At 42.4% G+C, this 25,848-nt stretch overlaps 1 protein-coding gene and 2 non-coding genes across 5 annotated transcripts; all 3 read right to left on the minus strand.

Annotated features, from left to right (window-relative positions):
- Positions 1-6,638: 6,638 nt before the first annotated feature.
- Positions 6,639-12,106, minus strand: RPS3 (ribosomal protein S3). Of its 3 annotated transcripts, XM_017642392.3 has the most exons (7): positions 11,947-12,106; positions 10,629-10,759; positions 10,262-10,355; positions 9,705-9,799; positions 7,875-8,062; positions 7,211-7,408; positions 6,639-6,711 (listed from the first exon to the last, which is right to left on the minus strand). In XM_017642392.3, the coding sequence occupies exons 1-6, from the start codon at positions 12,088-12,090 to the stop codon at positions 7,215-7,217; spliced, it is 846 nt and encodes a 281-aa protein (XP_017497881.2). In that variant the 5' UTR covers positions 12,091-12,106; the 3' UTR covers positions 6,639-6,711; positions 7,211-7,214. The 3 variants fall into 3 exon arrangements, with proteins under 3 accessions (XP_017497881.2, XP_036882172.1, XP_073072109.1); XM_037026277.2 differs by lacking the exon at positions 10,262-10,355; XM_073216008.1 differs by lacking the exons at positions 10,262-10,355; positions 10,629-10,759 and having other exon boundaries at positions 11,947-11,991.
- On the minus strand, positions 7,524-7,668 carry LOC118973889 (small nucleolar RNA SNORD15). Its single transcript, XR_005063411.1, has one exon. It is a non-coding gene; the product is annotated as a small nucleolar RNA SNORD15 (small nucleolar RNA).
- On the minus strand, positions 10,916-11,066 carry LOC118973890 (small nucleolar RNA SNORD15). The gene has a single exon (XR_005063412.1). It is a non-coding gene; the product is annotated as a small nucleolar RNA SNORD15 (small nucleolar RNA).
- Positions 12,107-25,848: the final 13,742 nt, after the last annotated feature.

The raw sequence follows: 25,848 nt of genomic DNA on the forward strand, positions 1-25,848 counted from the left end.
CCCATCTGGGCTTTGCCATCACACTCAGATTGCCTTTTGAACAGCTATCATCTATCTGCTCCTCCCATCTCCTCCAACACAGGGTCAGCCCCATACCCATCTCATCTTCCAAAGCCCCAGGGCCCTGTCGGCAGGGTGTCTCTAGCTGGGGCTGACCTGTTATAGCCCAACACAAAGGATTAGGCCCCAGCTGAGCTCCTGCTCTGATTATCCCAAATTAGGAAGCCTGTGACCATCTGGACCCAGCTGATAATGGCAAAGGGGAGGGGAGTGGGTGAAGGCCCAGTCCCTCAGAGCCTGCCTACCCATGCCATGGATAACAAAGGACAAAGCAAAGGCTGTGCCATACTGCTTGCCTACCCAGGCAAAATCCCCAGTGTTAAAGGTATTTCTCCCCAAAGACATGGGCACCTCACTTGGGCTGAGCACTTCATGTGTGCCAACATAGCCCCCAGTACTCTCCCGTGCTATTGCTGATGCCCTTTCCATGCTGTCTCCATTAGCAGCCCAATACCCCCAGCCCAAAGCTGACTGTGCTCTCCTCCGGCCCTTTATCTGCCCCTCTTCTGTCACCTGGCCATGTGGCCAGGCCTCTTTGTGTGCTGTCTCTCGTCTCCTTGACACACCCATAGAATGCCTCTTGAAGCAGGAAAGGTGTCAGCTTCATCCGTATTCCCCTGTGCCTGAAACAAGGCATTGCACTGAACACACTAAATCAAAACATCCAGGATTTCTACCTTGTAATACCACCCCTCCCACCTTCAGAATGAGGAAAGAGACATGTTGTGAAGTGACTTGCTTACTAAGTCTGGGCTTACTGGTGAGTGGTGGCAGAGCTAGGATTCCAAACTGGGTCCAGCTATCTCCAAAGCCTGCTCTCTCCATGTGGCCTCATCCAGGCTCTGCTAATCTGAGAAAACAGGGTTGTGTTGCACAGCTGTTGTTTATGAATAGGAGATAAAGTAGTCCCTCTTACTCCCTGGGGTTATGCTCCAAGACCCCCACTTGGGTCTACCTGAAACCACAAATAGTACCAAACTTTGTTTTTTTCTATACATACATATCTATGATAAAGTTTAATTTATAAACTAGGCATAGGAAGACATTATCAACTAGTGATAAATAAGTTACATGAATGTGATCTCCCCCTCAGAATATCCTATTGCACTCACCCTTCTTGTGATGTGAAAAGATAAAAAACCTTAGATGATCTGAGGTGAATGATGCAGGAATAAGACACTGCTAGGCTACTATGGATCTTCTGACAATGTGTCAGAAGGAAGATCACCTGCTTTCAGACTGCCGCTGACCATGGTAACTGAAGCCATAGATGAGTGTGGACTACTGTACATTTCCACTACAGGAATTCCCAGCCTGATGGGATACCATTCCTGCCCTTAGGTGTTTGAGGAGTGACATGGCTCATAACCCTGGTGATCAAGGCTCATAGCAACACAAGCAAAAGGTGACATCCCATGTGTCCTAATTCCCTAGGTCTGTTTGTTAGACTGAGGCTATATATAGAAGGCCTGCCTGGCTCCTACTCCATGGCTCTTGGCCCCCCTGGATTGCCTACTGCATGAGAAGGACTGTTACCTTCCAGTAGGAAGCCAGACACAATTCCGAAGCATGACCCCTTGCACACTTAATGCTTGGTATACCACAAGAAGCCACTGGACCCAAATTTAGTTTTTGGGTTTCTTTTTTGAGCAGTTGTTTGTTAAGGATTGGTATTTTATGACTGTCACTCTTCCTTAGTGGGATTCCAAAGGACTATGAAAAATTTTTTTAAAACACAGAATAAAATTGTCTTGCAGAACCACTGGAATGACTTATTATAAAATATGCCTATTTTTCCTGTATCTTGAAAAACTGCTATTTCATATTGCTCAAATAATCCCAACTATGACAAAGACTTAAGATGACTAAGAAAATGGAAGAATGATGGCACTGCCTAGAAGATACAGTAATGAAATAAACCATCAGTATGTTATCCTTTCAAGAAGTTAAGTCTAGAGACATAGGTTGAGAATTCATTTTTCATTTCCCACCCATGACAGAAGAGAATTGAGAGGACATTTTACTCTTATTTGACAAACTGAAAATGCCTGCAAACACAGCAGCATTCATCTCTAAGGACAATAGGGAAATTGGTCACATAAGCAAAATCTTTCCTAGATCAGTTTTCTCAAACTCAAGAATTGGTGTGTGAACATTAATTTTCTAAAAACAGAAATAAGGTATTTTAAGTCATTATTCAGTTAAGTCATTCAATAGAAAGGATTTTATCACGTACTCTTCCTCAAAAACCTGGACCATCAAGTTTGGCTAAAAGGTGGTGACAGTGTTTATCTCCTATGATGCCTATGTTCCAAAATTTACTTGGTAGTTTGTTACAGTTCTTAAGTAGAGACATGCTGAAAGCAACTATGTACAAAGGTGGAGGAAAATAGCTGTAGAAATTTAAAAAATTCACTGGCTTAGTCATTTGAATTCACCTTTATAAATCCACAACCAAAAATGTTTAAAATTATAAAGCATATAGCTCTCCTCTCTTTAACAAAGTAACAAGCCATCTGAATTTTTTTAGCCTACTACATGTTGATAATACAAGTGCAGAACAAAACAAAACCAAGAAAACCCCAGAAGTACTATGACAGAGCCTATTAGAGATATACCTGAAATTTGGACTCAGTAGTTGCAAGATGAATGTGTGCCAGCTTCACATAGGGCAGCTGATGAGCATTTCCTTGCTTTCAAGGGACAGTGCTCATTTTGGGTGTACTTACCTTCAAGACAAGGAAAATACGACATTGCTGTTTTAATTAACATGTATGTATACACATATTTTCATACATACTTTATTGAAATACAATTCATTACAGAATTCACCCATTTGAAGAGTACAAGTTAATGGTTTTTAGCACAGAGAGCTGTGCTGTTATATACTTGCTAAAACTTTAGTATTTTAAATGTCTTAAAATTTATAATTGTTTTTTACTATCCCTTTATTCTTACTTCTTTAACTTATTTATAAAGTGACTTAAAATATGAAGGGTGACTCATAGTCCCAGATGTTGAACAGCAAGGCCTACTTTCCCTGGTATACCGAGGGCAAAACGAGTGCGCTCAAGATGCATCTCCTCTGGCCCCCACTCCCAACGGCAAAGTGGCCCAACTGCTCCTCTATGCTCACATTCTCTTCCCTCTAAAAAGCAGACATACTCTTAGTAGTTAAAGGGTAGGGAAGCCCTGCCCTCTCTCTAGGAAATGTAGGATTCCAGGGGTCTATCTCCTGCCTTACCACACAAGCACTGCCAGGCACAGGCCAGTCGTGGGGGCAGTGGATGGCCTGCACAGAGCATGGATGAACCCACCACAGCCTCCTGCTCAGTACACAAAGGCCCAGCTGCACGCGGCCCACTGAACTGTCAGCATTAACACTAGACTGAATAGCAGAGGTATGGTTTCATTTGAATTTCAGAACCACTGAGGTTCCACCTTAATTTGAAAACTAAGGGCTTGAGATCAGGTAAGTTGTTCCCAATCTAGAGTTTCATGCTATTTGTTCTCAAATCCTAAGTGGGGCTCTTGAAATACTCTCATCTTTTCTAAAACCTAAGAAGAATCACCTTCCCCTAAGAGGTATTGCATGGGTTAATTGAAACTGCTGTAAAATGAAGTTAGTAATGTTATCTACCCATTACAGGGATGTTGGCAAGATTAAATGGACGTTCACAGCAGGCTCAGGGCATATAACTATCTCACCATGGTCATGCTGCTTATAAAATTATAAATGTAGCTTGAATAACAAATAGGGGAAAATTTTCAGACAAAATCTCCTATCTCTGAGGAAAATAGTAAGAAAAACTCTTTTGAGATTGAAAATATTCTCAGTGATACTTAAATGCTTTTATGCTCTTATGTTGGCAAGCCCTGCTGAAACACAATAGCTGCCTTCATACACAGCAAGATGAAAGCTCAGAAACAATCATTAGATTGAATATGGCATTGTAAAACCTGTAAAATGGGGTTAGTGATACCTGCCCAGCTCTGCACACTTCCCAGTAAAGGCAGAAAGGATGGCTCCTGTGTCCTACGGCCAGGATCCTCACTGAACTTAAACCACCTGATGATGTAACTGGCCTGTTGCTAGGCTACCGCTTCCACACCTGTAGGCAATAAGCTATTATTGTACTATAGAGAGCTCGGCCCAGTGCTCTGGGTGGAAGCAGACGCTTGTGCTCGAACTACTACCAGGAGAACGAGCCGGGTAATAAACCCTTTCACCCTAAAGAACGTTTTTCTGCCAATTTCTTTGATCACACTGAATCCATAGTGAACTTGCCCGGGGCTGAAACCCATTGGCAAGACATGGACGCTTACAGTTTAGAATGGAAAATCCAGTTAGATTTCAAAGAGGAATCCTAACCAGAACTTACCTCCAATTCAGTCTTAAGGTAACCGTTTGGTGGTTAATTTCACGGAAGGTTACACCACCTGCTTCCATACTGCCAAAAGCTATATTTCCACCAGTAGGTCCCAAGAGCAATTTCACAACATGGTATTGGCTGCCCAGCATCAACACCTTGCCTGTTACAGGGAGAAGTGCATTATGCAAGTCTAGTCACACCTCCACTGTGTAAGCAAAAGGGGCCAGTATCTTCTCACCTTCTGCAGCTGGGTCAGACACCAGGATGTGCTAAAAAAGGCACAGCTGATAAATTCACTGGGTGAATCTGGAGGTCGTGGTGACGACATCCTCTAGGATACCTTGCATTTTTGATGGGCTATGGATATTGAGTGCCAACCTCAGCTACATCTCGTGGTTTTTCTGAAGACTTAAAAAAAGCCTAAACCCTCTCCCTCTTTCCTGACCTTAGTAATGGTTATACAAGGGGGTTCACATTGGCGATTTAAGTGGTATAGCAATGTACTAATAAACTGCACATTTTGCACGTTACACTTCACTGAGTTAATCTTTCCCTCTCCACGCTGCTACTTCAATGCGATGCACATTTCCTGCTATAGCACCCCTGGTGGGAAGGTAGCACTTCTGAATCCCAGACTAACTTCGTTTTAAGGGGACCGTGACTTACAGAACTCATTAGCAAAGCAGTCTAAAGGATCACCTAATCCAACATACAAAGACCTGTGAGTGGCTACACTGGCACTAAATGTTAATATCCTAGATAAGCAGAACTGTCAACTTGTTTCCAGCACCCAGCACCCACTATTCTATTTGAGCAGCACCCATCATCTGCTCAAAGCAGATGAACTAGTTTCTCTTCAAGTAATCGCCTTACAATTGAACTAGACAAGTCTATAAATACATACAGGAATAAAGAGTTAAGTTCAATTTGAACACTTTTTTAGTAAAATTGCAAAATGCCAGGTTTTACCCACAAGGAATAAATAAGACCTTATGAATTCACCCAGTTAACATGACATGCAATGGCACAATAGCTGCCTACATTGTATTAAGATCTGGGGGTGGGCACAGTATCATTTACTCAAAGGCACTTGATCTTACTCTAGGCCATGTGCATTGTTTCTAAGGCCCAACAACTAGCCACCAACCTCACTCAGCCTGTCCCAGAACAATCCCAGCCAGTATCCTGAGGTGAGGGGAAGCCTGGTGGAAATGAAGAATGTTTTTGTATTCAAGTTGTAGTTCCCAACCATAAAATAATAAAAATATACAAACCCACCCCTTGGAACACAGTGAATGGTCATTAACATACTGGTTGTCAGTGGTCAGACTTCTAGAGGGCAGTATCTCTACTAATGAGATGTGGTCTCAATTCCATCAACAGAAAAAACAAAGAGATAATTAAATTACTAACTAGACAAAATCAGTATAAACATCAAAGGCTCTTTTAAAAGTGGGGGGAGGGTAAAACGACATACTTGTCTGTTTTCCCCAAACAACTCAAGTCACTACATTAAGTCTCATAGGATTTTAATGCCAGCCTATTCCTCGCAGTTTCACATAAACTAAGAGCACCTAATTTCTTACAGACATCAGCACCAAACACTTCAAAATATGACATAAAACTGTAGACAACTTAAACAAGCTCATGCTCTTTTAGAGTATAATGGCTGAGAGGACAGAACACAGAAAAGCAGATTCTAATCATTACTCTAAACTGCTTAGGCAAACTGACTTGAGTTTCAGACTCTTCACAAGCAAATTTCCTCTATACTTTGAAGTTGAGCATTTGATGAGAATGTATTAAAAGCACAATACCTAGAGCACAGACTGTCCCAAAATATAACAGATACTGCATTTATTTTCTATGTGCAATACACATCAGGAGAAGAAAATCATCTTACACATAACCCTCTTCTAACCCTGTAACCCTGAACTGCAGGTAAATAAATCAAGGTGCTGTCCTACTGCTATCAACCTTCCCTATCACCAAATTCACTCCCCCACAGGATATTCCTCTGGTTAGCTCTGCTTGGGTCCCCCTATTCTGGCCCTTGCCACACAAGCACATTGAAACCATCGGGATTTCAGGGAAAGCACAGAAGCACTGTAAGCCAGGCAGCCCTAAGAACCAATCAAGTACTACTCCCTTTGGGCAGTATGACTCTCAGTCTGAATACTGGATGTACAGTCTAAACAGGCCATGTGTCTTTAAAAAGTTTTATTAAAGGTCCTTATAGAACAATATCCAGACTCCAGATCCAGCTGCAAAGGAGACCCTGAAACCAAACAAAGCACAACAGTTAAGAACAGAATCTTCACCCAAGAATCAGGTTCTTTCATTTACCAAAAGGGTATACATTCCCACTTAGGGTCTGCATGAGGAATACACAAAGAACATCTAGGAACAAGCTAGCAGACACCAGAGATGCTGGGCATAGGAAAGACTTGGTATTAAGGGGGCTCTCAAAGAACAGATAGGTTCTACTAAGAGTACCTCAAACATTTTGAGCAAGTAAGAGAGCACAATAAAGGAAAACTATCTCAAACCTAGTGAGAAACGTCAGAGCTTCTCAAGAGACCAAAAGCAAAAACCCCTCCCAACAGAACCCCTGGTTAAATGGGCCCCTCGCTCCAACCTGTGCTCTTCCATGTACATCAAGTATAATCCAATTTTTTATTCACCAAGTGCTTACCACAGTGTGGCACATCCAAGTATTAGTAGGGAGACAAAGGAATAGGGTCCCACTCTGCTCCAAGAGGCCCCTACACACATACCTTGTTATGCTGTGGGTACAGGTTGCGGCATGGCAGGTGGCTCTGGCTTCCCACCCTTCTGTTCTGAGATGGGGGTGGTAGGCAGTATCTCATCTTTGGGCTCTACAATGCTCACATGGTCAGGCAGGGGCTTCTTAGGGCCAATCTTACCACTTGGGTCCCAGGGGAGCATGATCTTCACTTTGATGCCCAGTACACCTAGAGGATGCCATAGTTAGGCCTTAGATGGTTTCATTGGCCCCGCAATAGGACAGTGAAAAGGAACAGAACAGCAGGTTACTCAAGCCACCACCCCTGCACTGGGGTCTGGGTCCCTTCTCAGACAAATGCCTCTAATCAATCAATTAACTGGACACCTTTGCAAAAGGAACCCATGAATAGCACCACAGAACATGGCACTGACAAGGACCAAGAGCAGGATGTGACCTTTCTGACTCGTCATCGTGTCATCACAGAAGGGTACACAGGCGGCAAGGACAGAGACAAAACCAACTCCCAGATCTAACTATCCCAGCAATTTGCTTCTTACAGTTCAACACAGCTCACCAATAAACCCAAGGACTACAAACATGGCCCACCACTCCCAAGATGAATTCCCAAAACAGGGAGGTGTGCATGGAAAACCACAGCTGCTCGCTAAGGCTCTTATCCCCAAGCTACTCACCCTGCCTGAGCAGCACATGGCGCACAGCAGTATCAACATAATAGTTAACAGGATCGCCACTGTGGATCATCAGGCCATCCACAAACTTCATGGATTTAGCCCTCTGTCCTCGGAGTTTCCCAGACACCACAACCTCACAGCCTTTGGCCCCACTCTCCATGATGAACCGCAGCACACCATAGCAGGCCCTTTGAGAGAGCAAAAGACAGATATCTGAGTAATCACCAAAGAAAGGATTATTCACACCCCCACCTCCCATGTTATTAAAAAGAGCAAAGCTTATTAGTTTGCACGACAATTTTTGATGTTCCTTTAAAAGAGAAGAAATCTGAGCAGAGCCTGGCAATTCTCTTCCTGTCCCATCACACCCAATCTTAGGCTAATTCCTCAGAGAATGCAGGCCAGGTTCTTTATAACCAAATACTTTCCAATCCTGGCTGCACATTATAGTCAACTCAAGATCAAAAAACCAAAAGCCCATGGAGCCTACCCTCTACCCCAGGCTAATTAAACTGACAATTAAGTGATGGGGGTGGTAACGCTCAAGCACAGTTATTCAAACACACCTCCCAGGTGACTCTAAAGTGCAACCGAAACTGAGAGACACTCTCAAACTCATGGTTACCAAAGCTGACCCCAACCCCACTTCTGGAGCAGGCTTTTCCTGTCCAGCCCATCTTTGTAAAGTTAGGATTTCACAATCAGCAAGATACTAGAATACCCCAGTCACCAAGTGGCTCCTTCATGATTTACTGCAATAGTCCTCATACTCTAAAACTCATGCTCACTGGGAACCCCAGCTGCTCATATAGGCCCCTAGCTGCCTTGACTAGAGTGCTGGAAAAAAAACCATGTCTAGGCCTCTCTTAATTGACAACCTTAAAATACCATGTCTCCTGATCATGTATTAGTTATACACCCTGGGCAATACTAACTAGAGAGCTAGCCACCACTTTAAACAGGGAGTGAAGCAGACATACCTACCACTATGCTCCAGACTCTTTCACATTATCTCACTTAGTCCTCACAAAAAGGAGAGGTGGTATAATGATCCCCTTTAGCAATAGGAGATCCAAGGGTCAGAGAAGTTCAGCACGTTACTCAGGTCTCAGAGCTTCCAAGTCAAACCCCAGTGTATACAAAACTCAACTGGACAGATTTCTGGGCTACATCCCCACTTTGTTTCAGTGGGTCTGGGGTGGAGACTGAGAATTTCTATTTCTAACCCAGTCTTCAGAGAGCAGTGATGCCAGCCCAAGGACCAAACTTTTGAGAACTACCATTCTAAGTGGTATAGCTGGCACTCAAACTGGGGGCAGGGGGGCAGCCTTTCCTATCACCCATCCTCACTAGGTCAACCTTCCCGTGGCACAGCTTTGAAGTCCTTCCTCTGTTGAATCACTTCCCAGAGCTCTGCATTAAGTAGTGCCTAAATTTCCAACACCCAGGCGAGGCACTCCAATTAATTCACTAATAGTCTAACTACACAAAGCACTGCCTACTGACATCTGAGCCGGAGGCCCAGCTCCAGGGCCAACCTAACCACCTCATGTCCTCTATTATCCTGTCCAACACTCCTCACCTTACTATATGCAGACTTAAAGAGCTAAGTGACCAGATTTTAAGCTCTCTCCTATGAGAACGATGCCTTATCTCTTTAGAGTCCCCACACTTAATAGATCTCAGTACTTCAACAGGAATCCCAACCTCCCCTCCCTGAAGTTTTATTTTTGTCCTGTTCTTAAAGGAATGTGAACAGTTCTCCATTACAGCACTTACTCCTGATACACAAAAAAAACGTACAGCCACTGCAAGTCTCAGGATGCTCACCTCCGCACAGCAAGGCCTCCTAGGAGCTTGTAACGCAGAGACTCTGCCTGGGCAATAGCACACAGACCTCTTGTGGCCACCTTTTCAGCATAAAGCTTTAAGAAGGAAACAAAACACATGTGTAAACCTGCTATCTTCAATACCACTGTTTTCAATAAAAACCATGTATTTCATCATTTAAGCACATATCACTTTAGAGGTCACTGTTGTATACCTCAAGTACTTCCACCCACACCTTGCACAGTGGCGTAGGCTGAACCATTCCTCATTGTCCTCTCAACCTGAGACCAATGGCACAGGCCAATCCCTATGTACTGTAATGATATTCCTATTGAATGTATAAGCCCTTAATCATCAGAAACAACCAGGGTAGGCCTGCAGTAATACTACGTGCACCTGTAATTAAGAGAACTTCAGCAAAATAGCAGTCCATTTGTAAAGCTCACTGATCATGAATTAACAGACTACTGGGTGATGGCAAGGGTTTTTAGAAGTACCGTTCTCAAGCGCCATTTCCAGGTCAGTGGTAATATCTGGCATTAGCCACACTCACTCACCTCTACACTGCCCTCAGGGAAACCAAACCTTTTCTGAACCACAGCTGTTAATTCACGGATCCGCCGGCCCTTCTCACCAAGAACATTCTGTGTCCTGGGGATAAATAAGAAGTGACCATTCACAGGTCACAAAATTCCTGCTGTAACTTTAAATCTTGTGTATGTTGTGGTAGTAAAGTCTCATGCATGTGACATAAGCAAATATAAGTTTTGGATGACAAGAACTAGACTTAGATTTAAAAATGCAGTTTAAAAAAGGTTACATTCCCTAAGGCCAAATGTACTGGTTGTTCCCTTAAGTTTACAGAATAAACCATCTTAGCATATACAATAATTATAGGTGATGGCCAGGAAAATGAGTTCTCACCTGGTGGCCAGGATGATTATTTCTGTCCTAGTTGGCGTAACTCGGACCTCAACCCCAGAGTAGCCATCTTCAGCCAGCTCCCGAGTGAGAAACTCGTTCAGCTCAGCTTTAAAGATGCCATCGGCGACAAACTAACCAAAAAGTGAAATTAAAAATTAGGACATGGGTACATGCTCACCTTTTCTTGCCTAGTCTTTCAGCCAACGTAAACCTCATCAAAATTCAACACCTCCAATGAATGACCCATCATGGTTCTACTATCTGTATTCCAACAGGCACGTAGCAACCCTTCTCAGACAAATGCCTCTAAGTCATCTTTTGGAAGTTACTTTGACCCAAAGGCCCTTGTAACTGTGCCACAGAACGCAGTACAGAGCAGGGGCCACCTGGACAAAGATAACACCTCCAGTCAGACTCGTCATCTTCTCTTCACTGAAGGGTTTTTAAGACTATCCTTTGTATGTATCCACCCTAAACAAAAAAACTGCTCTGAACAGCACACAGTACTCATTCATTCAGCACAGCTGAGACACTATCACTGTTAACTACGGAAAAGAACAGGAAGTGACTTATGTTAAGGAGCTTTACTTGTACACACAACCTGGAGCTTTAGAAGAATCTCAACCATTTGTCTTGCCTTAATGTACCTGCAGCTTACACACACAAAAGCTGTGCACTTAATTTCATTATGTGTAAACAAAATGGCCCGTCACGCGGTTCTAAAACAACTGGGCTTTACACAGTTCTCTCCCATGGGAAGGCCCGAAGTTAAATTCGAGGAAGCGTTCTTCCCCACGTTCCCTCCCTCCATTGGCCCGTAATTTTTCCTTAGACCGAAAATGGGGCAAGAAATTGTTCAGTAGTCTTTCCAACTTAAGTCTTTGGGGTCAAAAGGCTGCACCCAGACACAACTATTAAGAACGCAGGAATACACTGTCGCCTTCCTTTCCGAAGGCCAAAGCCATGACTAAGATCTCAGGGGAAAGGCTCATGCCCTCAAACCACCACACGTCTACTAATTTTCTTGACCGAGAAATGCTCATAAGCGCCATCTCCGGGGCAGGAGGGCACCGGTGGCCGTCTCCACTCTCCACCCGGAACCGGCAGTTTTCTGTCTCTTCCTTTCCCCGCCACACTGCGCTCGCCCGGCTCGGGCCCCCGCATTCAATCCACCGCCATCCGCGGCCCAAGGGCATGCCACGCGTCCCAAGCCACTTCCCAGAGCAGGGCACGGACCTGCGATCTCGCGGCGGCACCTCCAGAGAACCCTGACCCGCGAGGCGCCACGGTTCCCTGGACCCGGGCAGCAGGGTCTCACCTTCCTTTTCTTGGATATTTGCACCGCCATGTTGTCACCGCGCGCCGCCGTAAAGAAAGGAAGTGGCTCGCTAGCGGAAGTGAGTATAAAGGGCGCGGAGCAGCGACGAAGAACTGCGCGACGTCTACGCCTGTTGGTTTTCATGGGAAATGTAGTCTTTAGACAGGCACTAAGGAAACGAGGAGAATAATGGAGACACCTATAGGCAGAAACAGGAAAGGGAGCGTGTTGATCACAACTGCGGAACTGCAGGGAGCTTTAAAGTCCAATTCCTATTAGTTTAAAAATAAGCAACGTAAGGCGCAAAAATGGAAATTACACGTATAAGCTCCCACAATAACCACACGGAACCCTGGAAACCTACACTCTACACTGTGATGAAAATTGGCTGAAAGCCCTCAATGAAATGCATTTAGATGCTTAGCTCTTCCAATCTCTGTCCATTTCCTCCGTTCCAAATGATAATAATGTAAAATATTTATTAAATATTCCAAGGATTGTTATATGCTCTTCGTATTAACTCATTTACCTCCTCCTCACTTTCATAAAGTACGTTATAACTTTTAACAGAGGACCTGAAGTAGTGACTCATGGGCTCACAATCCTTTTACCATTAAAAACATTTCCCCTCACATTTTATTTTGAAAAATTTCAAATGTACAGAAAAATCGAAAGAACTGTGCACACCCATATATGCATCACCTAAGTGCTACAATGAACATTTCTGCTATATTTGCTTTATTACATATCTATCCATTCCTCTACAGAACAATGCATCTTTCGATGCATCAAAGTAAGTTGCAGACATCAGTACACTTCCCTCCTAAACACTTCAACAACAGTTTTATTTCGGAATAATTGACATACATTACTGTATAAATTTAAGGCACACAGCATGGTTTGATTTACATATACTGTGAAATGATTACCATTGAATATCAAATGAATAGGTTCAGCTAACATCTATCATCTCATATAGATACAATAAAAAAAGAAGAAAAAAATGCTCTCCTTGTGAAAAACTTTTATTTTAAATTCGAATAGTTTGTCTACATATGAAAATCAGGAAAATCTTTCTCTAAAACTATTTTGGGCTTTTCTTAAAAATGTAGAAAGATCTAGCCACATACCAGGCCCACATTTCCTCAGGGCAGCACCCTCCTTCCCTGTTAGATGGAAAGGGGCTTTCCTGTGCACCTTTCCACAGTGCCTGAAAGCATCATTCATTTATTGTCTGGTCCCAGAAGCCATCTGAGCTTTTCCTCAGCATTAAAAAAACTCTGATGGGAATAGCTGTCCTATAAGCATGGAATTAACAGAGTTCTTGGGGTAGCTAAGCAGAAGGACCAGGGAAGATGAAAAGAAGTGGGTGAACAAGATGGATAGGCTGTGGACCTGATGCGTATTGGTGATGAGCTGAGGTTGAGAAGGGAATTGAAAACGATGCCCTGTTTTCTGACTCTGGCGATTGATGCTTGGTGACAATCCTCACTGAGATGAGGAACCCCAGAACAGGCTTTTGTCTACCCAACACTGACCCGTGGGCTCACCTTCTGCTCTTTGCAGAAGGCCTTTCATTCTCACACACACCAGGCACAATTTGACTTCAGATAAAAGGACTATGCTGCTATAATATACATGACAGAGAAACCTCCCTTAAAGGAAAGCAGCGGAAATAACTGAGTCAATCAGACTGCTGAAGCATTAAGTCCCTGCCAGTGGAGAGAAAAAGGCAAAGGAGGGGAGTGGGAGACGCAGGCAGGTAAGAAAGACCAGCTGGACCCTTCCTGAAAGGGTGTTACCAAGACCAGCCCCAGGACAGGGAACACCAAGTACCCAGAGAGTTTGCCCAGTTTGATTTTAGCACGTGGAAATTCCACCTTTCTTAAACCTGCTCTCCCAAAGCGCTGCATACTTCGCCCTCTGGAGGCCACAATAGGCAACTACGGCGCCTGGTCAACCCCTTCTCCAGAAAGCGAGCGTCTCCCCAGCGGGCTCTCCTTACCCCTTCATCTTGTCTACTAGCCATGTGGACATCTTTGGCAACCCCATTGAAGAGGCTGAGAATGAGGGACAGCACCTCACTGGGCAGATGAGCATGCTCCACAAACAAGAGCCAGGAGGCTGGCTTCCCAGGTTTTGACTAGTGAAACCCACACGTAACCAAATTTAATGTGACTCCGCTGAGGTGACCAGAGGACAAGAAGAAGATGGTAACAAGCCAGTGCTACCCGTTGCCCAGTTTGCTGCCCGGAACAAGGTTGTGTGAACAGGTGGCTGGTTAGCTCGGAGACAAGGGGGAAGGACAAGAGCTGGTGCTGCCCAAGGGCAGGAGCTAGGCCTGGGGTATGACAGGGCAAGCAGACAGGGCTCTTTCCTAGTGATGAGTGCTTCGGGCTTTTGTAGAGAGAAGCAATCAGAACTCTCTGATCTACTTCTCCAGGCCCTGATTCCATAGGCAATGCTCACCTGTGGGCTCACATTTTCTGGGGAGTTCAGGCCTGGGGTTCTGGCTCCCAGTGACTCCTGCTCAGCCTTGCGCTTCCCCAGAGACAAAACAAGGGACGCAGCTGCTTCATGCATGTTGCAGACCTCCACATAGTCATCAAGCAAGTTGGGGAGGATTCTAAGCAAAGGAAGTCACTTCCCCTGCTGGAGGGAATGTAGATTATCAAGGCTGCGTTGGCAAGCTGGTATCCTTGAGGAATGTTGCTTGTGGGTCCTCAAACCCCAGCAGTTCCATGTCTGGGTATATAGCTTAGGCCCTGGCCTTCAAACTTTGGTGCTCACATTCCTCCTACAATAATTTGAAGGATGCAGTTTCCCTTCATACATTCTAAGTTATGTAGAACTTGATAAATAGGTAGAACTTTTCACTGTACATTTTTAAAAACTTGCAAAGACTATAATTTCTAGCATTATTGTAATGTCAACACTTCAGAGCAGTCATTTTTTTAATGTATCCATAGGAATATAAATGCCATAGTAATTTGATATCCACAATCATCCACTTAAAAAATATACAAACAGGTTTTTCTGGAACAGTTGTATATTATATATTACTTCATTTTCACTTTGAACTTCTATTTCTATTTGGCACAACCCTAGCCATGTCTTCATGCACCCTGGAAAATCCAGAATTTCCTGTGGAATGGACCCAGGAGCTCTTCTCCATCCACTCTCCTTGCCCTAGTTGGCTAAGTTGACTCAGGTTTGGCTGAGTTGGGTGATTTTCCAGGAAGGTCCCAAACCAGCTGGGTGTTTTCCCGCTTAGTGACCCACTGAAATTTAGCCCCTTTCCATTACCCCTTGTTTTCTCTTCAGGAAGTATCTGAACCAGGGACCTAGCATGCAGAGACACGAATGCTCTTAAAAGATTGCTGCTTATGTAGACAAGTGATTTCATATACTAATAGCTACTTCTATTGCAAGCTTATGTACCAGGCACTGTGCTAAGGACTTTTATATTTAAGGCCCCACAATTCTCATGATGCAATTTAACCTATTTACCATGCTATTAACCCATTTTACCAACAAAAGGAACTGACTTCTAAAACCAAAAATCTAACCTCCTAAATAAAATTACTTACTAACATTCAGGAATTTAAGGGGTTATGCAATATCACTTTCCAGGCATTACTGATAGTTTTCCACCAGCCAAAAGTCACAGTTGGAGAAGTGAAGATACATTTGAGGCATCTTGTGTTGAGACCTGTTAAAGAGATAGTAACCAGGGACAAGAACATTTCTTAAATCTTTTCTATAAAAGCAACTTTGGACTAACTAACATTGGATAGTAAGTGAGTGGGATAAATGGTTTAAACAAAGTGTTTCAGGATACCAAATCCAGTCCAGTCCCACCAGAGATGGGATGTCACTGGAGAGTCGGACAGCTTGGAAGAGAAGCCGCTAGAGGGCGGCAGAGCACAGTGGATGCAGACCGGTCACGGGACGCCAGCTTTCTCCAGTGTCCCAAATTAAAAAGCTTGGTGGGAGGGCACCTCTGACTGCCCTGTCCTCCCCACCAAGCCACAGCTTCTCCTCAAGGGAAGGGAGGTCAATGCCTGGACAAACGTTATGGACCAGTGCTGTCCAGTGGAAATCCACAGTGAGCCCCATATGTAATTTCAAGTTTTCTAGTAGTTACTTAGAAAAAAGGGAACAGCAGGTGATGTTAATTTTAGTAGTATTGACATTTACTCCCTGTGGGTAAAATTGCAATATTTCCAGAATCTCTTGCCGCTGGGCCTTAGTCCATCTCCATATTAATAGGTGTTTACAAGGTGTGGAGAGGAGCTGTGGCGTGTACTCCCCATATATCAAGAATGTTATAATTTCAACATATAATGAATATAAAAATTATTGAGATATCTTACTCTTTCTTTTTTTTAGGTCTCTGAAATCCAATGTGTATTTTCTATTTAAGGCACTTCTCAGTTTGGACTAGCCTCATTTCAAGGGTTCCATAGCTGCTTGTGACTACAGATGCTGAATTTCCATGAAGTAAGCTCTTCCTGCAGGATAAAGGCCTTGCAAGGATTCCAGTAGTGTCCCAAGGAGAAAGTAAGGACAAGAGCCCCTCTTGGACCTGCCTACAGCCTTATGTCTATGGCCACATTTCCCCCACTCCCCCGTCTTCCGCCCCCCCCATACACACAGAGACCCCCTCCTGTAAAATATTTGCCTCTGGGCACTTCTGTCTCCCTACTCACCTCCCAGGCCTCCTATTTGGTCCTTTCTAATCAGCAACTCATCATGTTTTGCCCCAGATTAGGAAACTTCCACTCCCACTGTCCCCTCTGCTCCCCTGTGGCCTGAGATCAGAGTTGTTCAGGCCTGAAGAGGTTTGAGAGTTTAAGTGGCCTCACTTCAAAAGAACGTAATGATTGGAAGACAACAACAGCTTGATTCTGGGTGCACTTGCCCAGGGAGAGAGGTAGGTCCTCAGAGAGGTACCAGCAGGCTCAGGCCTCAGCAAGCTGGTTGTGGATCCCAGCTGTGCTGGCCTTGGGCAGAGAGCCTAAAGCCTGCAGTGTTTCCTCATCTGTCATATTGTAGGATACTTGTGTATGTTGATTAAATTCTAACTAATTTAAAAATAGAAATGAACACCTGGAGACATTTAATCTCAGCCATAATATTTTTCCCAGAGACGATACACAAATGGCCAGCAGATATATGACAAGATGCACAACATCACTAATCAGCAGAGAAATGCAAATCAAAACTGCAATGAGACATCACCTCACACCTCTTAGAATGGCTATTATAAAAAAGACACAAAACAACAAGTGTTGGTGAGAGTGTAGCTAAGACATGTGCACTGTTGGTGGGAATGTAAATTGGTACAGCCACTATGGAAAATAGTATGGAGGTTCCTCAAAAACTTAAAAATAGAATTACCATATGATCTAGCAGTTCCATTTCCAGGAATGTATCCAAAGAAAACGAAAACACTATTTTGACAAGATATATGTACCCCCATGTTCATTGTAGCATTATTCACAACAGCCAAAACACAGAAGCAACCTAAATGTCTGTTGATAGGTGAATGGATAAAGAATATACACAATGGAATATTATTCAGCCATAGAAAAGAAGGAAATGATGCCATTTGTGACAAGATGAATGAACCTTGAGGGTATTATGCCAAGTGAAATAAGTCGGGCGTAAAAAGACAAATACCATAGATTCACTTATATGTGGAATCTAAAAAACAAATAAAAAACCCAAAGTCATAGGAACAGAGAATAGACTGGAAGTTGCCAGAGGCTGAGGGGTGGGAAAAATGGGTGAAGGTGGTCAAATGGTACAAACTTCCAGTTGCAAAATGAAAAATTTCTGGGGAATTTAATGACAGCATGTTGACTATAGTTAACAATACCGTATTGTATACTTACAGGCTGCTGAGAGTAGATCTTGAGTTCTCACTGTGCCACACACAAAAATAGGTAATCATCATGTGAGGTGATGGAGGTGTCAACAAACCTTATTGTGGTGATCACTTCCCAATGTGTCTGTGTATCAAATTGTTATGTAGTACACCTTAAATTTATACAATGTTATATCCCAATTATATCTCAATAAAGCTGGAAAAAATCTCAGCTGTAATAAAAGAGATGCAAATCAAAACAATGAAATAATATTTTCCACCCATCAGATTGACCAGAATTTTCAAGTCTGGTGTCAAATGTTGGCTCAGTTTGGTCCTGTCATACCTTGTTGGTGGCAGACTAAAATGGTACAGTTAACTTTAAAACAACTTGGTGGGATTGAGTAAAATGTGCTTGATTTATGACCAAGAGATCCTCTTTTTTTCTTTCCCTGTGTCAGTTCAAGGCCAACTGCAGACCTCGGTCCCTACCACAGCTGAGCATCAGCCCTGACGCCACAGCTGGGGGCTGGGGGCAGACTGCTGCTCAAAGGAGACTGAACTGGTTTCACTGTTTCCTTTTTTTTTTTTTAATACAAGGAGAATGTCCTCATGCATTACTTACATTATTGAAAGTTAAAATTTTTTAAATATTTCACAAACCTGGTTGTCAGCGAATATGCAGGAAAGGAAAAAAGAAAATGAAAGGGGAAAAACATTTCTCTTGCCTAATGTGGTCACGTTGATATTTTAGTCTTTTTTCTTCCATTGGATTTTTTTATGCATAGCTTACCCTTGTCCCATACTGAGAAGGCACATAGTCTTGTATTCTACCTTTTCTGCTGACTTCATAACATCGGTTAACGTCTGTGACGGGTCTGTGAGTCTCTCTCCACATCCTTTCATGTCCCTAGGGAAGGAAGGCAGGTGGGCAAGGAATAAGGGGTGGAGGTGGAGCGATAAGTTCTCTGTGTCCTGGGAACCCACAGAGAGAGCTTCTCAACCTTTGCACTGTCAACATTTTGGTCGGGATGATTCTCGGTTGTGGAGGCCTGTCCTATGCACTGCACGAGATTTAGCAGCAACCATGGCTCAAGAGACAAAGTCTTCTGCTATTACAAATGGTACTGTGTCAGTCCGGGGAGAGGAAATCCCGGGGCAAAATACCTCTAAAAACTGAAATCAGTCAAAAGGAGAAATAAAGTTTAAAACCTGTTTATTGCTTACAAACTGCAGTCCAGGGCCGACTCTCTCCTCTGCTCCTGAAGAAGCAAGCAAGCAAGCAAGCAAGCCCCTCCCTTTAAACTCTCAGGTTCAGACCCCCCCTCAGTTGCGCAGGTAATTACCCATTGATGATTCTCTCCACCCTTCAGGGTATGCAAATGCACTAAAGCCAGGCAAGATACTCTGGGAATGTTATAATTTTACCCACATACTACAATGAATAGCTTTGTGCCTACATCATTTTACTATGCAGATACAGCTCTAGGCTAAAGTCCCAGAAGTGAGATTGCTGGCTCAAGGGAGTAAATACACATTTACAGTTATCTTATTATTTTTCCCCCTCCCCTGAACAGAAAGTAAGCTCCATGAGAGGGCTGGAATGTTTAAGCTTTTATTCATTGATGTATCCCTAGTGCTTCAAACAAGGCTTGGCACATAGTAGACACTCGATAAGTACATGCTGAATGAAGGAACGAACCCACTCCAAGAAGCCTGAACACAGGCTCCTGACAACCATTCCAAAGGCTGCCCCTTCCCAGTTTCAGGGCATTGGCCCTCCTGAGATCCTTGAACACAGCCCGAAGTCCCTGCCGGTGCCACACACCCTGCAGAAAGTGAAAGCCTTTCCCTCAGTAGGTACAGGGGTGCTGGGCTAACGCTGATTGGTCTCTCCCCCTATTTCTCTGACTTTACCCAGGGAAACATTTAAGAAATACATCTACTAAGCTGAATGTATCATTTTACTTCCAAATTCCCATTCCTGACTACAGTTTTCTCTTTTCTAGTAACTTACAAAATCACTGAATACTTGAAGAATGATTAGGTGGTGGATAGAGTGGGATCATTTTCAAAAATGAAATTCGTTCATGGAGTGGGTGTTATTTTGTGCCTGGCTCTGTGCTGACAATGAAAATGGGTGATGAGAATATGGTGAAAATCATCATTCACAGGGAGACAGCTCCCAGGAACCCTTTTGGCCTCAGGTCACATTAGGATTTCTCCTATTGGCTCCCAGTTTACATAAGCGTGAGGAGGAAGGAGAAGGTGGTAAAATATGGAGCCAGATTGATGGGGTTCAAACCCTGGACAGACCATTTAGTAGCTGGGAGGTCTTGGGCAGCTAAGATCAAAGCTCCCTCATCTTGTGTTCCAGCCCCGCCCATCCTTCCAGCCCCTCCTATAACCAGCCGCCTGATAAAGAGGAGGGAAGGGGTAAAGTCCAGAACCTATGACCCAGTGCAGAGCCCGAGGCAGCAGATTCCACGATGGCAGCCTGTGTGCCCCAGGTCAGGCCACGTCCTTCATCTTCCTGGTCAGATGGGCTCTATAAAAAAAACCCGGGGTCCATGGCTGCAGACCATTCCCCAGGGGCTTTTGCAGCGGCAGCTCCAAACATGTTTTGGCCCCTAACCTAAACGTTCTGGATTGTCTGAGAAGTCCAGATATAAATTAGAGTGTTATTTGGATCTCTTTAATCCCAGATGCATTCAAAGATCCACAGCATGTGTAACCAGGGGAGCTCTTAAACTTCGAAAAATGGAAAAGTCCAGAAGATGTCTAGCTGGACACCTGCCTCAGTGTTCATGCTGGAATGAGGGACCCCAAATTTCTAAGTGGACTGGATCCTGCAAAAAAGATCCTTTAAAACCTATAGAAGCTGGAGATTCTTTTCACTCTACAGAAGCTGAAGATTTAAGAGAACTGAAAGCAGCCTGAACTTAAAGACTATCAAATGGTTATTTCAGGAGATGATAGTGAGTGAGACAAAGGAGCTGGCCTTAAAGCCGGAACTAAACAACCCTGCAGATTTTAAGACTAAAATCAGTAGAGAAGGAAATGTCATTTTAAGTCTCTAAATTGTTGCTGTCCCAAGTGGAGGAGCCTGGGAGAGATTTAGGATACTTAGCAACTAAATGCTGTGGATTTAGTTGGATCCACATTCAAACAAACCAGCTATAAAAAAGGAAACATATATGAGGCATTTAGGGAAATTTGAAACTGATGAGATATTTGAGATTGAGCAGGTCTGTATAACTGCTGAAGCTGAGCGATGGGTGCATTGGATTGATTTTGCTATTCTTTCTACATCTGCATGTGTTTGAATTTTTCCATAATAAAAGTAAAATAAGGCCAAAAAAATGAATATTTCAAATGTTATGATCAAATACCTCCATTTCCTTACATACCATCAATTGCTTAAAATCATGTCACATTTTTGTTTACTTCATATTTGAATCACTATTTTCTGGTACAGTTTTGTGTTTTTTTTTTTCCTGGAGCTTATTAGCACTTTTCCTATTTCTTTCTGACAGAGGAAACATGTGCCTTCTTTACCATATGCTTAGAGCTTCCAGCTTCTTAACTACACTATTGATTGGAATTCACTTAATTCTCAAAGATGTTTTTAAGATTCTGTTATCAGAGCCTATGTTTTCCTGTTCTTATTTAAATCAAAGACTTCCAGGCAAACAGCTATAACCCTGTGCTGTGTTTTTAATGTGTTTCTAGGTTAGTTCTATTGTTTCTTGGATACTATACGTCTTAGATCAGAAGCAGAGCCTGAGACAAGGATTCTGGTGAAAGTGAGCCCACTCTCTTGAATATTGTCACTAGAAAAGAACAGGGGAAGAAAGCTTAGCAAGGAAGTACTCCTGGCTGGAGACTAACTTCAGTCTGGTCCCACAGAGACTCTGGAGCTTGTCTCTCCTTGACACAGGTGGGTATTTTGTGCAGTAACTCACAGTGGCTGGGCAATGGGTGTTCTGGATTGATGAAGGGAATTTGAGAGCACCATCCATGCTTCCAGTGGTTCTCAAACTTGTTAAAACACAGACCCCCTGACTCTGCACACCAGAGTTACTGATTCAGTTGGTTAGGTGGGGAGCCTGAGAATTGCATGTCCAGCATTTTGCCAGATGCTGCTCCTGGAACTATACTTTGAGAATCAAAGCACTACATTATATCTTCCTTTTTTGTTTTCCTAGGGCACAAGCTGAAGTAATTTTTTTTTTAGCAAGAGTGTATAGGAGGTAAATTTTATTTATTCTCACATGTCTATTTTGCTTCTAGTTTGGCCATTCAAAAACATTTTCCCTCAGAACTTTTCCAGCCGTCGTTTCCTACCTTCTAGCTTCTGAGAAGCCTGATAACTAATTTTTAATCTTTATTCTCTTACAGATAATCTGTGTATTTGTTTTCAACTTCCAGAAGCTGTTAGGCTTTCTGAAACCTCATGGGACCCTGGTATGCATGTTTTTTGTTCTGCTTGGCATTCAGTGGGTACTTTAGTCTGAACTTTTTTTGGTTGCTCTGAGGAAATTTTCTTTTATTAGTTCTCTCATTATTTGCTTGCTTCTATTTTTCCTTTTCTCCCAGAAATTTTCGTTACACAGATATCAAGCCTCTTGAATTGATCCTTTATAATTCGATTTTTACTCCTCATATAAAAAATACTTTTGGTCTCTATATTTGTAGAGAATTCCATGACTTGTTTCTATGTATTTTTAAGTAAATTTTTTAGTTTAGAATAATTTTAGATTTATAAAGAAGTTGCAAAGATACAGAGACCCTTATACTCTTCATCCAGTTTTTTCTAATGCTAGCATCTTATAGAACCATAGTACATCAAACTAAGAAATGAACAGTCATATATTATTATTACTGAAGCTAAAGATTTTATTCAAATGTCAACAGTTTTCCCAGGACCTAGTCCAGTATATTATATTATATTTAGTCATCATATCCTCTCACTCTCCTCTGTGATAGTTTCTCTTTCTTTCCTTGTTTTTATCCTTTTTAAAAAGGTACTTTGACAGTTTTGAAGAGTGCTGTCAAGTAGAACATCCCTCAATTTGGGTTTTTATCTCATGACTGGAGTGGGATGAGGCGCTTTGGGGGAAAATGGCACAACGGGGAAGTGTGCCCTCATCACATGATATCAGCTGGTGATTATACCCTTGCTCGCTAGATTAGAGCAGTATTTCTCAGATTTGTCCACTGTAAAGTTACTATTTTTTCCCTTTCATACCCTATTCTTTGGAATTGAGTTACTAAGTCCATCACACACTTCAGAGGGAGGGAAAATTAAGCTGCATCTGAAGGGGAGAGTAGCTGCATGTTATTTGGTATTCTTCTGTAAGAAAGATTTGTCCCTTCTCCCCACGTATTTATTTATTTAATAATTTGTTTAGATCAGCATGGACTCATGTATATTTATTTTACACTTTGGGTTATACTCCAGTACTACACTATTTATTTTGTTGCTCAAGTTGTCCCAGGTTTGGCTATTTGAGTTGGCTCCTTGTCTCTTTGACACGCCCCATCCTGATTTATTTAAGCACTTCCTTATTTTCTGGCACTAGTTTCTAGACTTTAAAGTTATATTTTGTATTTTGGCAATCACACTTTTCATTTCCTATAACTCTTTCATTTTTACTTATTAGCAGTCCTTTCTTGTTTTATGGACCCAATATTAGCTCAAATTCGAATTTATTTCTAATCATAATGTGAATGTTGTTGGTTGGATTAAACTATAAGATTTACTTTTAGATAAAGCATAAAAGACTTAATTATGGTTACAGAACATATGTAAATATTATAACTCTTGGTAATGTAAAAGTAATAGTACAACTGTCAGAGTGGAAGGCTTGGGTGGAGGAGAGACAAAACAGAGTTCACATGCTGATTTCTTTTACATAGTAGAAATCACAAGATATAGCCAAAGTGGATGGAACTGGAAATAAAGGTTTTAAACAATTATTGAGGTTGAAGAAATAATCAACAGAAAAATTAACTAATACTGCAACACAGTGTGGATGGATCTGTGAACAAATCTCTTCAATTTTTCATAAGTGGAGTCAATAAATATTAATTCAGTTGATAAATAAAGAAATTAATGTATATACATATTAATCAGATTTGTGGTGAAAGCCACCTCATCTAAAAGCAAAAAAGGTTACTGGTTTTCTTTAGACAGGGGTCATCAGGCAGAGTGAGCTAGGAACAAGAATGAGTTTTTCCTTAGCAACATCCTTTATTAAAGCATTTAAAAACAACACACATGTATTAGTTTTATAAGAATAATATTTAATAAATATAATTAAAACATATGTAAATGTTGAATGCAAAAACATGCTGGTGCTTGACAGAAAGTGCGCATTGGGTTGGGGGATGTGATGGAGATGGATGAGGTGCAGTGTATGCAGCATTGTGGCTGCAGAAATAGCCACCTTGGGTAGGGGTGTTCCCCCAGGCAGGGCCCCTTTCCTCTGTAAGCAAGTTCATTCATTCAACAATTTACCTAGCCCTTGCTGAGCTTCAGACCCTGTTTTAAGGCTGAGGATAAGGAGCCATCTCTGCTTTTCACATTCAAACCAATCCTTACAAGATGGCTCCACCTAGAGCTGGCACTCCCCACCACGCGAAGGGTATAGTCCATTTGCACTTTCCTTTTCAGGATGGAGGAGGATGGGGGAGGATTCTCAGGAGGTACAATGACCAGCCATTTAGGGTTGCCCATTGCTGTCCCAGTTTTAAAACAGGAAGTCCTGCATCTCTGGAAACCCCTCTGTCATGGGCAAGCTGAGCACTTGGTCACCCTTTCCAAGGGGATAATTCTAATCCCAGCTCTCACGTCTCCCTGGTCTCTGCTCTGCTAGAGGAGACCAAGGAACCCAGGGCTTGTGGGTGTCACTTCTAGAGCTGTCAGCATGATCTGCTGTCTGAATTTTGGAGGGTCTACATTAGTAAGGTGTGTGTGTACAGGGAGCAGATAAGGGAGCAGTCAGGGAGCTGGTGATGCTGATTTCTGGATGGTGAAGCTGAAGGGAAGAGAGAATTTCAAGGAAAGGAACTAGGAGAGGTGGGATGGGATAGAATAAGGTTTTTCCACTTTCAGAAATTGCATGTCTCGGGGCATATAGTTCGACCTTGGTAGGAGACCAGATTTTTATACCCAGTCCATTCCTTAAAATGCACTTAATCAATATGATTAACTACCTACTATGTACTATGCTCTGATTATTAAGCTGCCTTACACCTATTTATTAATTCACTCTCGGGATGCAGCAAGGGACCAAACAGATTCAGATACAGATACAGATACAGAGTTTACAATCCATATGGGGATGTTGACAATTTACCTGTGGGCGTAGTTCCCCTCCATTAATCTACATATCTATCCTTCTACCAATACCATTCTGTCTTTTTTATTGTAACTTGTTATTAAATTTTGAAATCATATAGTATGTGTCCTCCAATTTTGTTCTTTTCTTTCCCTCAAGACTGATTTAGCTATTTCCACTTAAATGTCTACTAAAAACAAAGCTTGTTGGGATGGTATTGATCAATTTTGGGAAAACAGCCGAATATTGAGTTTTCCAAGCCATGAACTTGGTATATTTCTTCATTTATTTAGATCTCTCAACAGTGTTTTATAATTTTCAGTGTAAGGGTAAAGGCTTGCATGTTTCATGTTAAATTTATTCCTAAGAATTTTATGTTTTTTGATGCCCTTGTGAATAGAATTTTTTATTTCGTTTCAGTTCTTTCCTGCTAGTATAAACACAATTGGTTTTTATATATTGACATAATTTGTTAATCCTAGTCATTGTTCGTACATTCCTTAGTATTTTCTATGTTAACAATCATGTCATCTGCAAATACAGATAGCTCTACTTCTTTGTTTCCAATCTTTGCGCCTTTTATTTCTTTTTATTCCTTATTACAATGGTGAGGATCTCTGGTATCACATTAAACAGAAATCCTGAGACTGAGATCTTTGCTTTATTCCCAATTAAGGGGAAAGT

Source organism: Manis javanica, chromosome 11 (genome assembly GCF_040802235.1).
Source record: "Manis javanica isolate MJ-LG chromosome 11, MJ_LKY, whole genome shotgun sequence".
Lineage (NCBI taxonomy): Eukaryota > Metazoa > Chordata > Mammalia > Pholidota > Manidae > Manis > Manis javanica.

Coding starts and splice junctions, on each gene's coding strand:
- RPS3 (XM_017642392.3), bottom strand. CDS start 12,090: ATGAAAACCAACAGGCGTAGACGTCGCGCAGTTCTTCGTCGCTGCTCC. Junction 10,356..10,628: donor ATAATCATCCTGGCCACCAG/GTGAGAACTCAT, acceptor ATTTATCCCCAG/GACACAGAATGTTCTTGGTG. Junction 8,063..9,704: donor GGAGGCCTTGCTGTGCGGAG/GTGAGCATCCTG, acceptor GCTCTCTCAAAG/GGCCTGCTATGGTGTGCTGC.